General features: G+C 42.9%; 1 protein-coding gene across 1 annotated transcript; it reads right to left on the bottom strand.

The window, feature by feature from the left end:
* Window positions 1-3433: 3433 nt before the first annotated feature.
* LOC307252151 (cysteine-rich protein 1) lies at window positions 3434-5527 on the bottom strand. The gene is made up of 4 exons (XM_080029734.1): window positions 5348-5527; window positions 4032-4126; window positions 3867-3921; window positions 3434-3657 (listed from the first exon to the last, which is right to left on the bottom strand). The coding sequence occupies exons 1-4, from the start codon at window positions 5388-5390 to the stop codon at window positions 3647-3649; spliced, it is 204 nt and encodes a 67-aa protein (XP_079885860.1). The 5' UTR covers window positions 5391-5527; the 3' UTR covers window positions 3434-3646.
* Between the last annotated feature and the right edge of the window lie 8832 nt (window positions 5528-14359).

Below are 14359 nucleotides of genomic sequence, written 5' to 3' on the forward strand. Positions count from 1 at the left end.
GTGCTACAGACCTACAGACACTTTTCTGCTCCCTTTTCCTCCCTGCCCATGTTGCCTCTAGGCCTCTAGACTAGGGATACTTGCACTATGTAGGCCTACCCGTTGGACAATAAGACCATTGATTATTGTGGGCATGAACTTTTATCTTTTTTCAATCTTTTTTTTTATATAATTGAGGGTTCCATAACTCACAGACTGTTTCCCTAAATATTGACACAAATTAAAATTAGCAGCGAGGAGGTTTAGACTATTAAGGCAATTAAAATGTATTAATGAATATAAATTTACTCCGATTTTGACATTAAAAAGGCCTACATCTTAACACTACAAACTATTATAAACGTTCAAACACGTATAGTGATGCATTCACTGTCCACTGTTCATACATTTCACACATAGATAGTATATAGGCCTAAAGGGCCGGTTTCACAGACAGTGCCTAGATTAAGCCAGGAGTAGGCATGTGGACTAGTTAAACTGGGACATTTAAGTCACTTTCATGGATATGGCTTAAGTTTGGCTTAGTTAGTCTGAGACTATGAAGTCCAGTAAGGTAAGTAAGCCTGATTGTGAACACCTGCCTATGAGCACATGCTGCTGGTCCAACGGTGATCATAAAAACCCGGAGTGGAGCAGAAACACCATTGCTTGTGAGAAAAAAACAATGGCAGAGGCTAAAAAAATCCTGTCAATAAACTTTAATGAATTTGAATAATCTCTTAAAAAAATAGTTTGAAACCATCCGGTTATTGAATCTAAAAGCCATACTGCTGGGACTGAGCAAATAAATAGTTGGGCAGTAATTTGCAACAAATTCAATACTAATGAAAATGTTACTAAAAGAACAATACACCAACTTCAGGTCATCTTCATTATTATCGGTATTTCACATCTTTCTCATTTATAATTTTGACATTATATTTAATGATATCTGCACTGATAAACTCTGTAGAAAAACCCGAATCTCGCTTTCAAGAAGAGCTTGCCACAACCTTTCAACAAAGGACAAAAAAGATGACTAGCATGAAAGTTAGCCCGAGAATTCCATGAACAGAAAATGCATTATCTGAAGGAAGTATGACATGAAAATAAAAATTCTACAGGTGGAATTGGACATGAAGTTGGAAGAGAGAGCTATGATTCAAACAAGATACAGTAGTGAGACAATTGTGATTACTAATCACAGTCAAGATATAAGTATAAAATAAGAAGGTGTTCATGTTCTGTTTTGTCATTTTGTTATTCATGTGTGTCAGTATTTTAAATCACAACAACCACATTTGAAAACAGAATTGTTTTAGACACTCATTTTATTATGCTGAATACATCTTCAATTTAAATGCATCCATCCAATAAACTCAAGCAAAGTTGTTATTTTCAGTGCATTTTCCATAATTGAAAGTGGTCTCGAAATGTAAGTTCATCAAATACATGTTTTGGATAAGACCTATCCACAAGTAGCCTACAACTAGTACTACTTCTGGCTGGCCTCTGCAGTGGGAGTTGGTCTTCATTTAGATATTCCAAATGGTCCATGCTCTCTCACAAACACCACTAAACTGAAGTTAAACCTGCCTCTTTGGAGGATTAATTTAAGATCAAATTTAGAGTAGCTCTAGTCGTCCTTCTTGCAATTGGCTTTGTTTAATCCAGAATATCTTTAGTCTAGGACTATCTAAAACTGAGTCTGTGCAAGTAGCTTTGAATTAATCTAGCTCAAACAGGCATTTTAGTCTCGGACTAGGTTTAAGCCTTGTCTGTGAAACCGGCCCAAAAGGTTTCACAGCTGGCCCTTCCTTCGAAATTTGGCAGTAAAGATTATGGCCACTAGATGTCGACACTGATAAATAAAAAAGACTAGTAGGCCTACAAAGTGTTAACCATAGATAATATATAAAACTGGAACTGAAGACTTTTCCTGATAAACATACTTCATTCATGCTAATTTACTGTGATGTACGGCACAATACTGGTGCTCCTTATAGACCAGATTTAAGTTGTCTGTTCCCAAGAAAATGTCAACATTAAAGTCATTCCTGGCCTTCCCAATTCTAGGCCTTCCCCCTAAATTAAAAGTTGGGAGCACAAATGGTTCTTTTTCTGATGCAGCCTCCATCAGTAGGATATTGATACCTTTTTTCAAAAGTCCATTCTACCGTTATGACCCATGGTGGATTTATTGACTGATTGATTGATTAACTTTGCAAGGCTTAATGCAGCTTTTTTTCTTGACATTCCCATCTCTCTCTTTCTGTCACGCTTTCTCTCCCTTTTTTCTTTCAATTGTCATCGTGCCCCTAAATCACCCAGGTCTGCCTTCACCCCAGCCCCTACACCACCACCACCACCTACCTCCCTAATAAGGCTTGCTATAGCTGAAACACATGCAAATGAGCAGTCAGCCAGCTGGTATCACAGCAGTCATGTGATCTATCAAGGTAGGGGGTTAGAGGGTGAAGGAGACATGGGAAGAGAGGAGAGAGGGGAGGGGCAGAGAGGGGGGATGTGGTGGTGGTGGGGGGGGAGGCAAAGTAGGCGGACAGGTTCAAAGACATGCTGTAGAGACACAGGCATCTCTCTGCTATAGCTCTTTGCTGGATGTTCAATAATCCCATCAGCCCTTTCTCTCTCTCCTTCTCTCTCTCTCTTTGTCCACCAGCTTTCTCTATGCGGTTTCAGCCTTTTCTTCCTTTATCCTTTATGCTCTTTATAGCGGTTTCCCTCTATCCTTCAAGGGCAAATACCTTGACATGTCAGATGTGTGACACATGACACTTTGCAGGGAAGCACATCAGCACCCCCATCTCTTTCTCTGTGTGTGTGTGTGTGTGTGTGTGTGTGTGTGTGTGTGTGTGTGTGTGTGTGTGTGTGTGTGAGTGAGTGCGTGTGTGCGTGCGTGCATGTGTGTGTGTGTGTGTGTGTGTGTGTCAGACCTATGAACTTCACCCACCGCTGGGTGACAAGCCCCTGTAGCAGTGTGCCTTGCCTCTCTCTCTGTGTGTGTGTGTGTGTGTGCCAGAAGGAGAGAGATCCCTCACTGTAGAACCCATTGCAGCTGATTCTGCATAAGATCTGGTTCACTCTGCCAACAGCAACCACACTCATCCATTCCTCCTTCCTTCTTTCCCCTTCCCCCTGGTGACTGGCTGATGAGGCAGTGAGGGAGAACCCAATGGCTTAACTCATTTGTGTGTGTGTGTGTGTGTGTGTGTGTGTGTGTTTACTTTGATTAGAGTATCTGTTAGTTTGTGAGCAAATCCATCCACCCCGCAATGCCAAATGTGAGCATGCAGGCTTCCCTGATTGCATAGTACACCACAGAGGCTGAGACATCCACCAGGGTTCGCTGCTGGAATGTTTAAAAATGCATTTATTAATCTAACGACTTACAATTTTCTACATGCAAAATTAATTGACATTATAAGAGGGAACAATCAAACACACATGGCAGGCATCAAGTGGTCATCACACATAAATATTTAATTTCGTGGAGGTGGATGGGCCTGTTAGATATCTGTCTATCATTCATATTCGTTGATTCATTTTTCTCGTCTTTTGGCTGATGAACAGGCCCCGCTTGTGGTTTGCATGTGTCCATTCTGGCTGGAGTCTGTGAAGGAGCTGCACTGTGCCATGGTGACACCAGTCACCTGTTACCTGTCAGGAAGAGATTCACACACAGAGAGGACATTCAGAAATTGCATGCGGCTGCCAATGTGTGTGTGTGTGTGTGTGTGTATGTGTGCACGTGCGTACGTGCGTGTGTGTGTACGTGTGTGTGTGTGCGTACGTATGTGCGTGCATGTGTGTGTGTGTGTGTGTGTGTGTGTGTGTGTGTGTGTGTGTGTGTGTGAGAAAGGCAGTACCTCTTGGACCAAACATCTTCAGGTAGCAGTGAGAACAGTATGGCTTCTCATCGTACTGAAACACAATGAGCAGGACAAATTAACTGCACCATCCTACCTCATTCATCACCTTTTTATTTCTTTCACTATTCTTCTCCTGTGCTTCCATTCATTGTCCTCACATACCTCTGCATGTTGTCCAGCTGTGAGCTGTCTGTTGCACTTTTGACACTTCAGACATAGAGGGTGGTAGTCCCTACCTAAGGACCTTTTCTTCTCACCTGTTCAAAAGCAAAAATATAAGATATATCTTCACAGATATTTAACCAAAAAGACAGAGGAGTTTTGCAATAGAAATTTGATTCTCTCAAATGTGGGACAATCCCTTCAACTAAATCATAGTATGAGTCATTCAGTTAACAGGAAAAGTGTGATTCCTGGTTTAGAATATAGACAATGGCGTTGGAAGGAAAGGCATAAGCCGGGTCACATCAGAGCACTTGAACTTAGCAGGCACATGAATAGGAAAGAAAAACTACCAGTTAAAAAAATACTAAATATACTTTAAATCATTGGTTTAAGTGACGTTGTGCATCTCATATTGACGTCTGGGTGTGGGCGAGCCTTCAACTAGAAGAGACAGAAGGTACGGAGGAAACCCAGAGAGCAGCGTGCAAGCTTGTTTGGCTAGACCCACATCCTGTTGTTCTCATGGATACGTTTGACTGCACTTTTGTCTGTTCGAGAACAAGAAAGAGGGTATAAAAGATCTTCTTTTTGCCCACCCAAAAAAAGAGAATAGAGACGGATATATCAGCAAATAGATGCAGCAGAAGCACATGGTGGGACTCACGATGTAAAGACAATTCCGTTTAGTTGTGCATGTGTGCCAGTATATGCACAAGATCAGGGCCTCTCTACCGGTATATTTAAATTCATTCAACCTTTATTTATTCTCGAGAGATCAGTGATGGGTGACCCTCATTTCCAATGATGTCGAGTCACACAAAACAATGCAAAGCAAAAACAGCAACAGAAACACAATGTACAATGCAAGTAAATCAAATACACAACAAGCTGATAAAAAGAGCCGAAACCAATGAAACATTAGAACAGCGATGTAGAACAGTTGCAATCGCATACAGCCATCCTCAACATTATTAATTGCACTTGTGTTTTGCAGGTTATAATGTCGACTGTAAAGGCCTATTATTAAAATGATCAATGCATTTTCATCTGGTCCATTATTTTTCTTTTCTCCTATATAGACATAGGGGTTTGTTAAAAGTCCTGCGGTGAATGCAAAACCTTTATTTTTATTTGTTTTCATTCTTTTGTATTAATGTGTTTCCCTAATCGGGCCAAACTAGCCAAATAAAGACATTGACATAGAGCAAAAAAATAAATATCAAATAAATAGAGAACAGGAAAGAGAGACAATATGCCAGACAGACAGGAAGACAGACATAAGGTGCTAAACCAATGAAGGAGGTCAGACTCACCAAAGTAAACGGGCTTCCCACAGATTGGACAGTAGCCTACCATGATGGTGTTAAGTTATTAATCGTACAGTGTGCGGGTGTGTGCACTTTGGCTGGCGAGGAGGAGAAAGTATATCCTACCAGGGCATAAGTTTGTGAGCTCACAAAAATTGACAGGAAAACCGTTAAACTGCAGCCTTGTCGGCGTCTAGCGAACTCAAAACCAGGATGTGGTAAGCCAGACGTCACAGGAACAGAGAGAAGAAAAGTGATTTGAGAGTCAATGCTATCATCAGTGGAACAAAAGACACACAGCATCTCTAGTGGCATCTTCCATATATGGCAACACATATAATGTTGGGTAAATAGGCATCCTTTTTTATAGTAGTCACTTAGATTCACATGCTTTGGCAACCCTTCCATGACCCTGTAAAGAGAGAAGCAAAGAGAAGAGGGGGCGAGGAGAGAAGGGACAAATACAGCTGTCAGCGACTCGAATTCCCGGCTATCTTCTCCTCTTTCCTGACGTTTTCACCCTCTTTTCTAGATTAAAAACAAGGAGTTGATCCTTTCAATTGAAATGGGAAACCTGAAACTTGGGCCTTTCTTTCTCTCTCCCTTTATGTCTGTCGATCCTCTCTCTCTCTCTCCCTGTCCCATACTCACACACATGCACGTTCCCGCTCCCTGACTCACTAAGACACCATACACCCATTTATACTCAGACACATACACACAACACACACACACACACACACACACACACACACACACACACACACACACACACACACACACACACACACTCAACACACACATACACACACTCACACACACACACTCTCTCACACACACACACACACACACACACACACACACACACACACACACACACACACACACCAAAAAGGCTGTACTTCTCCTCAGTGACATCACATAAAAGAGGCTGCAGCCAAAGAGCAGAGGGAGAGGAAGGGTGAGGCCCAGTTTGGTTGGGTTGGGAGACAGTCTGGGGGGAGGTGTGTGGGTGTGTGGTTATGTGTGTGTGTGTGTGGTGTGTGTGTGTGTGTGTGTGTGTGTGTGTGTGTGTGTGTGTGTGTGTGTGTGTGTGTGTGTGTGTGTGTGTGTGTGTGTGTGTGTGTGTGTGTGTGTGTGTGTGTGTGTGTGTGTGTGTGTGTGTGTGTGTGTGTGTGTGTGGTGGCAGTTATCCCCTCGGGATAGCTGATGGAAGTTCTGTAGACCTGGGTGTATAGGGACAGACAGACAGAGGGGGGTGAGGAGAGATGAGCGAGACATGGATGGAGACAGTAGCCGGCCTCAGCTCAGCGGGGACAAAGCAGATGAACTCTGATGAACTTCTCAGAGCCGAGCGGGGCGGCTGAAGTCACTGTGTGGAGGAGACAGGCAAACGTCTGTGTGCACGGCCCGATCCCTATCACTGCTGGTGGGACTTGTTTCTGGCTTATGAAGGACTGAAAGAGGCGAACAACAGCAGTAAAACACATTTGGGGCGGGGGGGGGGGGGGGGGGGGTTGGGAGGGAAGTATTCATATATTCTATTCATGTAAAAGTAGCAACTAAAATGGCTATGAAGTAAAACTCTTACCAAGGTCATCATTTATTAAATGTATTTGCAGTATAAATTTGAACATGAGGCTAGATTAGCTTGAGCTACATTAATCGCTACTATCCAAAACGCCTGAATATTCCAAACTGTCGTTGACTGAGTAGCATTGTGGGTAATATAGGCATTGGCGCCATTGTTTTGACAGGGAAGAAGAACCCAATATCTCTGGTAAGAGGGACCAACACTATTTATCAAGAACCCACTGGTTATCAAATGTATGGCTCAAAAATGTGATTTGGTAAATCAGTACATATCAGCACAAATTAAGAGAAATAATCCAAAATCAGTTTAAAACAAGTGAAACACAATCCGGTTTCATAGCTTAAATAATACAATAAAACTAATCATTGTATGTATGTTCCAGATGTAGTAAGGAACTGAAAATGTATAGGAAATCTTGTAATAAATAAATATATTCAGTTTACTGATAACTGGATAGATGATATGTTGGCATTAGTGCAGTAGGAAAAGTCAAGCATTTTGTCTAGTGTTACTTTGATTGTAGGATAGGTGGTATTTTATTTATGTGTTTTTAGTTTCATTTAACAATGCACCATTTTCTATACGGACCCAAGTGTGAAATTTTGACCTTTAATCTAATTTGTAACTACAGCTGTCAGATGAATAAAAAAAAAAAATTAAAATTTCCTGTGAAGGCTGGTGGATTAGAAGTATACTTGTGCTTCATTCACATAAAACACAAGTATATTCAAGTATAGCATTTGAGTAAATGTACTTAGTTACTCTCCACCACTTAGAAAATACATATATACACACTTCCACCTTTATCTTAAAATATCACAAATACATCCGTGTATTATTTCTGTTGCTTATGAACTTCAGAAGGCTTTGTAATATATGAAGTATGTCTTCATTTGCATATTTGCCAGCATCCCTCTCTTGTGTGTCATGCTTTGCAGAGGGACAGAATACTAAGTAGCCATTTCATCTGACCAGCCCTCCCTACAGGATAACCTATCATGTCTCTCCATCAGCATTCATTGTGTGTGGACAGCACTAGCAGAGTTACATGCTGAATCTGAGGCCCACAGTATGCATGCACATCTTACAATGTTTTTTTTTTCAACGCAAACGATGTCATGATTTTCTAAAGAGAACAGATAGTCAATATACATTTGAGATTGGAGGATTTGAAGGATTTCCACAGGTTGAAATAGAGCAAAATGTAAATGAAAAAGAAAGAGGGACAAACTCGGGCGATCTCATTGTGAAATGGAGAAAGACAGGAAACAAGAGGAGAGAAGAGAGGGGGCGTTGGAACCACATTTCCCAGAGGATCTTTTGGTGAGGCATGAAGAAAAAACTGACAAAACTCTTAACAAACACACACATTCCCACACTGGTACGCACATATGCACAGTTCACTTTTGCCAATTCATTTGAGATACACCAACAACACACACTGGACAAGACAGAGTGATGTGGGAATATTTGTGTGTGTGTGTGTGTGTGTGTGTGTGTGTGTGTGTGTGTGTGTGTGTGTGTGTGTGTGTGTGTGTGTGTGTGTGTGTGTGTGTGTGTGTGTGTGTGTGAGAGAGAGAGAGAGTGGGAGAACAGGATTTATGGTATAACATTCAGAGAGTGGTGGACACAGGCAGGACTCAGAGGAGAGAGAGAGAGGTAGAGAAACACTGGCTCCAGTCCTCCGTCTCCTCTGGTGGGTTGATGTTGCCGAGGCCAAACCCTCCGACGCCGGCTTTGAGAATTGTGTGTGTGTGTGTGTGTGGGGGGGGGGGGGGGGGTGGGGGGGGGGTGACCAGGAAGGCTGAGGAAGAAAATAAACGTCTGGAATTGTTCCTCCTTCCCACACATAAATGAACTCTTGATCACATGTGCGTACACATGAAAGACTCACTCACACACACACACACACACACATAGGCAGCCACGCAGAGCCTTTTGGAAGGCTTCCTTTCCCCCCCCACACACACACACACTCTCACACACCCACTGGTCCTCACGTTTCAGCTCTTGGCATCCTCCTCTCTCCTCCAAGCCCAGAATATGACATGGCTTTGGGGTTGCATCTAAGCTGCATACACACAACCAGCCTTCCACAGTACAAGACATATGGCAAACAAAATCAAGCAGCAAACATTTGACATATGAAGATAAGCGTGGAAGACATGCTGTTGTACTTTATGATACCTTTTATTTTATTTTATACTTCTCTTTTGCTTTCCTCTGGTATTTTCATTTGTGGATGTATAAAAATATCAGTTTTCAGAATGACTTGCTTCTCTTGTAATGATTGGACGGTCAAAATAAGGGACACAGCACAAGCTCTTCTAACCTATCCCATAGAAATTTACCCTTTAAACTCATTTCGGAGCTCATTTGGCGCAGCCTGTTGGATATTTCGGTGTGCTGCTGAGTGCACCATGGTGTGGCGAGCCATTTCTGGGGTGTGTTTTCTACAAAATAACCCCCCGCGTGATGACCTTTCCAGAGTCAGACGATCTAAAGGCTATAATCCTCTACTTAGGGTATCAGCGAATAGAAAAGTCAGGCAAATAAGTCCTTGTTTTTCACTATTAATCTGGCAAAGCCTATAAGACCCCTCATGCCTCTATGTGGTGATATGATTATGGCGTGGTGACTATTATGACATTATTAGTAACTTTGAGTAGCTGGGTCAGTCAGATTGCATCATGGGATGTACACTGTTGTTTTGTATGGTCCATGCAATAACCAATGGAAAGGGATGACGTTGTTTATTACACAAGTGTTGGTGACACTGGCTCTTAATCCTCTATAGGGCTGATATGGTATCTCAATCCTTCAAACACCATAAGCGCGTGTGCGCACACACACACACACACACACACACACACACACACACACACACACACACAGGCAACAGACACCAAAACACGCTATGCCATACTAAGCCAACATTCTAGCATCCATTTGTTGTTGCGGTGGCATTTACGTCAGAAGCTGCTTAAAAAACAAGAGTACTGTAAACACAGTGAAATCTGGACTGAGATTTTTCATACATTCCAAACTGTCCACCAATTTGGACCAAAATGAAATACCTCTTCAACAACTATTAATTGGATGGCCATGCAATTTTACGCAGAGATGAATGATCCCCAGAAGATGAATCAAAATAATGTTCCTGTCCCCTGACCTTTCTACTATTGCCACCAAAAGTTTTCAGTGAAATGTCTTGACATTTATTGGATGGATTGCTGTTCAATCTGTTACTTTGTGGCATGTGGCAAAGCAGGGGTGCGGTTGTCCATAAATGGAGATTTGGTGGTTGGTTTGGTGGCTGATGGTTAGATTGCACCATGCGTGGTAGCTGCTGCCATTGGTGTGTGAGTGTGTGTGTGTGTGTGTGTGTTAGTGAATGAAAGCAAAAACAATGTAGTCCACAAAGAGTCTGAGAAAATCAGTGAAAAACGCTATTTGAGTGGAGTCCATTTACCATTCAACCTCTACCAAATGGCACAATTTATCTCTAAAGATATTCCCTGACATTGGAGATTTCCTGGTTTTACACAAGTAGGCTACCGTCATCAGGTCAGTTGTCTGGTGTGTGCAGTAGACTACTTTGGTTATGAAAATACCTGCTAAAATAATAGCATTGTACCCTCAGCATATGTTACTATGCTCACATATCGCTTAAGGTGTTGCACACAGTCAACACTAGACCTGCTAAAGGTCAACATGTTGCTATTGTGAGCGTTAGCATGCTGGTGTTAGCATTTAGCTCAAAACATCACAGCCTCACACAGGGCTGCTAGCTTGGCTCTACTCTTGTTTTAACCTAGCATTGCACTGACCCAAGGCATTTCCAAAGTGTGATAAATGATCAAAAAAGTTTTGGATAAAACAAAAAAAAGAAACTGCTGCTTGGCCAGTTGTTACCTCAGTCCCCCGCAGCCAAACACTGATCCAACCCATATAACTTTATATTAAATGGAGACTGCGAAGTGGACCCCAAACATGACTGAATTCTGTAAAGAGATGTGTATTGAATGAAGCAAAGGCCGAAAATAAATTATATTTGATTGAATGGTGTAGCCATAAAAAAACATGTCCTTACTGGGTTTAAATATTTTACTCATGTGCAGACATTATAAGGGTTGGAACAAGCTGATACAAAATACACAGCCTATGAGGAAGTGTGGATAGGATCATTTCAACAACCCTTACTGCTTCTTGAGATAAAAAACTAAAAAGAACAACTGTATAACAAGGGACTGACACACTCATTATACACGGTTGCAACGTTCCAGAGTGGACCCCTCAGTCCCTCAGCAGGGTCCTGACTGATAGCACATGGGTTCTCGCCACTGGTCCCACCTATTGTTTAGGTCTGCTCGGGGAAACAGAGAGAGGCAGGCAGAAGGAAAGAACCTAATGTGTTGCTTCTTGCCTGTGCATTCTTGGCATAGCTCTTTGCCCTTTTCATTTTTTTGACCGTGATTTTTTTCTTTCTTTTCTCCATCGCTTTAATAGTGGAGCCAAGGGTCCACAGCCAGCCAAGTCCCACCGCTCCAGTCTGGCTAAGCCACAGAAAGCTTGGCTTCCTCTACTCTCCCTCTCATTCTCCATGTGAGACTACAGTAGCATACGCGTCCTTCTCTCTTTTCTTTGTATGTATCTCTATGTAGCTACGTATTTCCTATTCGTCTCCTTCCTTTCTTTTTTATGTGTGTGTGTGTGCATTGGGCAATCTGCCTCTTTGTCTCAGTTTCTTTTGTAGCACACACACACACACACACACACACACACACACACACACACACACACACACACACACACACACACACAGCACCCTCTCTATTTCCCTGGCCTGTCAGTCTGTCACAACCAGCGGACTGGTTTCGCAGGCGGGGTTCAGCTGGGCTCCACAAACACATGGCTCTCAATCTGCCTTCTTGTGTGTGCTGGAATGGTATTCCTTTTATATGTGCTGTTCAAGCTTTTTATTTGATCTCCTTCTTAATCCTATGGACACGTAGACATTGCCCTGTATACGGCCATTGTGTTTCTTTTTCGATATGGTGAACTTTGTCTTCTTTATACTGAAGACTTTCAACCAGTAACTAAAATGTCTTTGCGATCACATGTAGCCATCAAAAACACATTGCATAACCATTAGGTAACGCTGGAAGTATTGAAGCAATGACGCCGCGTCATCTCAAATTCAGCTGCTGTGCTCCTTGAGAAGGCCTGTCTCTTTCTACACCATGCGAACAAATGCGAGTTTGAACGTATCCATGAGAGACAGTGTTGGCAATTTGCTCCTTTCTGTCTCTCAAGAGAAATTGAATTATAGATCAAGAAAGGCCCCTTTTTTGGTGCGCTGAAAACAGAATCCTCTGACTCAAACAAAAGCCAGCTCCCTCACTCTTCTAGCCATACTACTACGCCCATTTCTATCTGATCAGCACCATTCATTCATTCATTCCCCCACTTATGCAGGAATCTAATTAGACCAGAATATCAACATTAAAACACATATCTACCCCCCCCCCCCACCCTCCACACACACACACACCCTCCTCCCCTTGCCTCCTCTCCTCTCTTTGTTTCTCTGCTCTTCCCTACAGCTGGTGAGAGTATGGTTTGTGGCTGCCCCACCCCCCAGCGTTTGAACAAGCCAATAAGGGAGCACGTCAGCAAAATAACCCCTCCCCCTCCAAGCACAAGCACACACACACCATCTCTCCTTTTCCCTTACCACCCCATCCATTCCCTACCCCATCCCCCCCAGAGCCCTCTCTATACACCCCCATCCCCCTACCTCCCCCTAACCCACTTACTCATCCTGCCTCCACCCTCCCACACACCCACGAGACTTCCACACCCTCTGTACTTTCTCACCCTCCCCACTATAACCGCTGCCTCTTATGTCTTCTTCTTCTTCTTCTTCTTCTTCTTCTTCTTCTTCTTCTTCTTCCCATTTCCTATCGCTCTTGCTTCCCACTCACCCTCTTTCCTGGTCACCCTTTTTCACTCAAAACCCCCACTCTCCTTCATTACACCCACTCGCCATTTTTCCTTATCCCTATCTCTGCCGCTCCCCTTCCTTCCCCCACCTCTCTCTCTCTCTCTCTCTCTCCACTGTGGCCTTATCTTATGAATATCGGTAGCACACTGGGTGAAAAATTGATCCTCCCCGCCTGTCTGTGGACGCTGCCACAGCGCATTAGCCCTGTGTGTGATATGTGTGTGAGTGGATAGCCTACTTGCTGCTTGCGGGAGAGAGAGAGAGGGAGGGGGAATATTTGCATATCATCAAAGTAGGCAAAGGGAGCGTAATGAGGAGAGAATGTGTCTGTGTTGGGCGTATGTGTGGATTAGGAGTGGTGTTGATGGGTTGGGGTTGAGTGTGTGTGAAATGAAAATGAAAGAAGGAGAGACCAAGGGAATAGTTTATGGGAGGTAAGAGGATCTGGGATGGGTTTAGACGTGTGTGTGTGTGTGTGTGTGTGTGTGTGTGACGTGCAGGTGTGTGTGAGTGAGAAGACAGACATATCATACATATCATTCATAAGCCCCTCACGCAGCCTATAACACACATTCATATGCATAGAATAATAACATCACACATTATTTACAACTATTTATGTCGGAAAGGTTTCATACAGGCCATACATCTTGACCTTTGACACGACCGCCCTTGAATGTCACCACAGAAATGGTATTCCCTTACTAGCGTCACTGAATACTGGCAAAATACGAGGAAGTGCCAACTCATTTCACTATTGTATGAAAATGATGAGCTCTGTGTGTGTGTGTGTGTGTGTGTGTGTGTGTGTGTGTGTGTGTGTGTGTGTGTGTGTGTGTGTGTGTGTGTGTGTGTGTGATGAGGCATCATAATGGCACATGCACAAACCGGTTCTATCCCTAAAAAACTTCACACAAGAGGACTAATCTCCTTTAGCCTCGATGGTCATAAGGTTCAGTCATTTATTTTAGACGTGGGTTAGGCCTAAATATAACTATTAAAAAAATTCGTCCCTCAATATTCGTCCCGTCTCCCCGTCTTGTTTTTTAGCCACTGTAAAAATGCCATGCGACTTTTGCAAACACAGCGAATACTTGTTTGTAACGCGAACTTACGGCTCCAGTCGGAGGAAACAGCTGCAATGGGTAGGCTTGGTATTTGTAAATAAATAATTTAAATCCCCCTTCAGCTTGCCTCTCTGCTATCCACAGCTTCTGATTCAACAGGATACGTAATCGAGTACCGATCCTTGGTCGCTGTCGTATTACCGGTAAACTCGTGGTTCCAAAGCGAAGTGAGTAAAAACAAATCATATTGAACACTTTTTGAATGCTGTTTGGTGTCCCTTTGTTCTCCTTGAACATGTGGGAAAGCGGCGTGCTAAAGAGCGAACTACAGATGCTCTCTGTTTTCCGGT

This window comes from Ammodytes marinus (assembly GCF_949987685.1).
Source record: "Ammodytes marinus genome assembly, chromosome: 6".
Taxonomy (NCBI): Eukaryota; Metazoa; Chordata; class Actinopteri; order Uranoscopiformes; family Ammodytidae; genus Ammodytes; species Ammodytes marinus.

Bases quoted from the DNA above. Each gene is read 5' to 3' on its own strand.
- LOC307252151 (XM_080029734.1), bottom strand. From the start codon at position 5,390: ATGGTAGGCTACTGTCCAATCTGTGGGAAGCCCGTTTACTTTG. The intron at 4,127-5,347 runs GTGAGTCTGACC...GCTTTTGAACAG, and splicing joins TGGGAAGCCCGTTTACTTTG to GTGAGAAGAAAAGGTCCTTA. The intron at 3,922-4,031 runs GTATGTGAGGAC...ATTGTGTTTCAG, and splicing joins CAGCTGGACAACATGCAGAG to TACGATGAGAAGCCATACTG.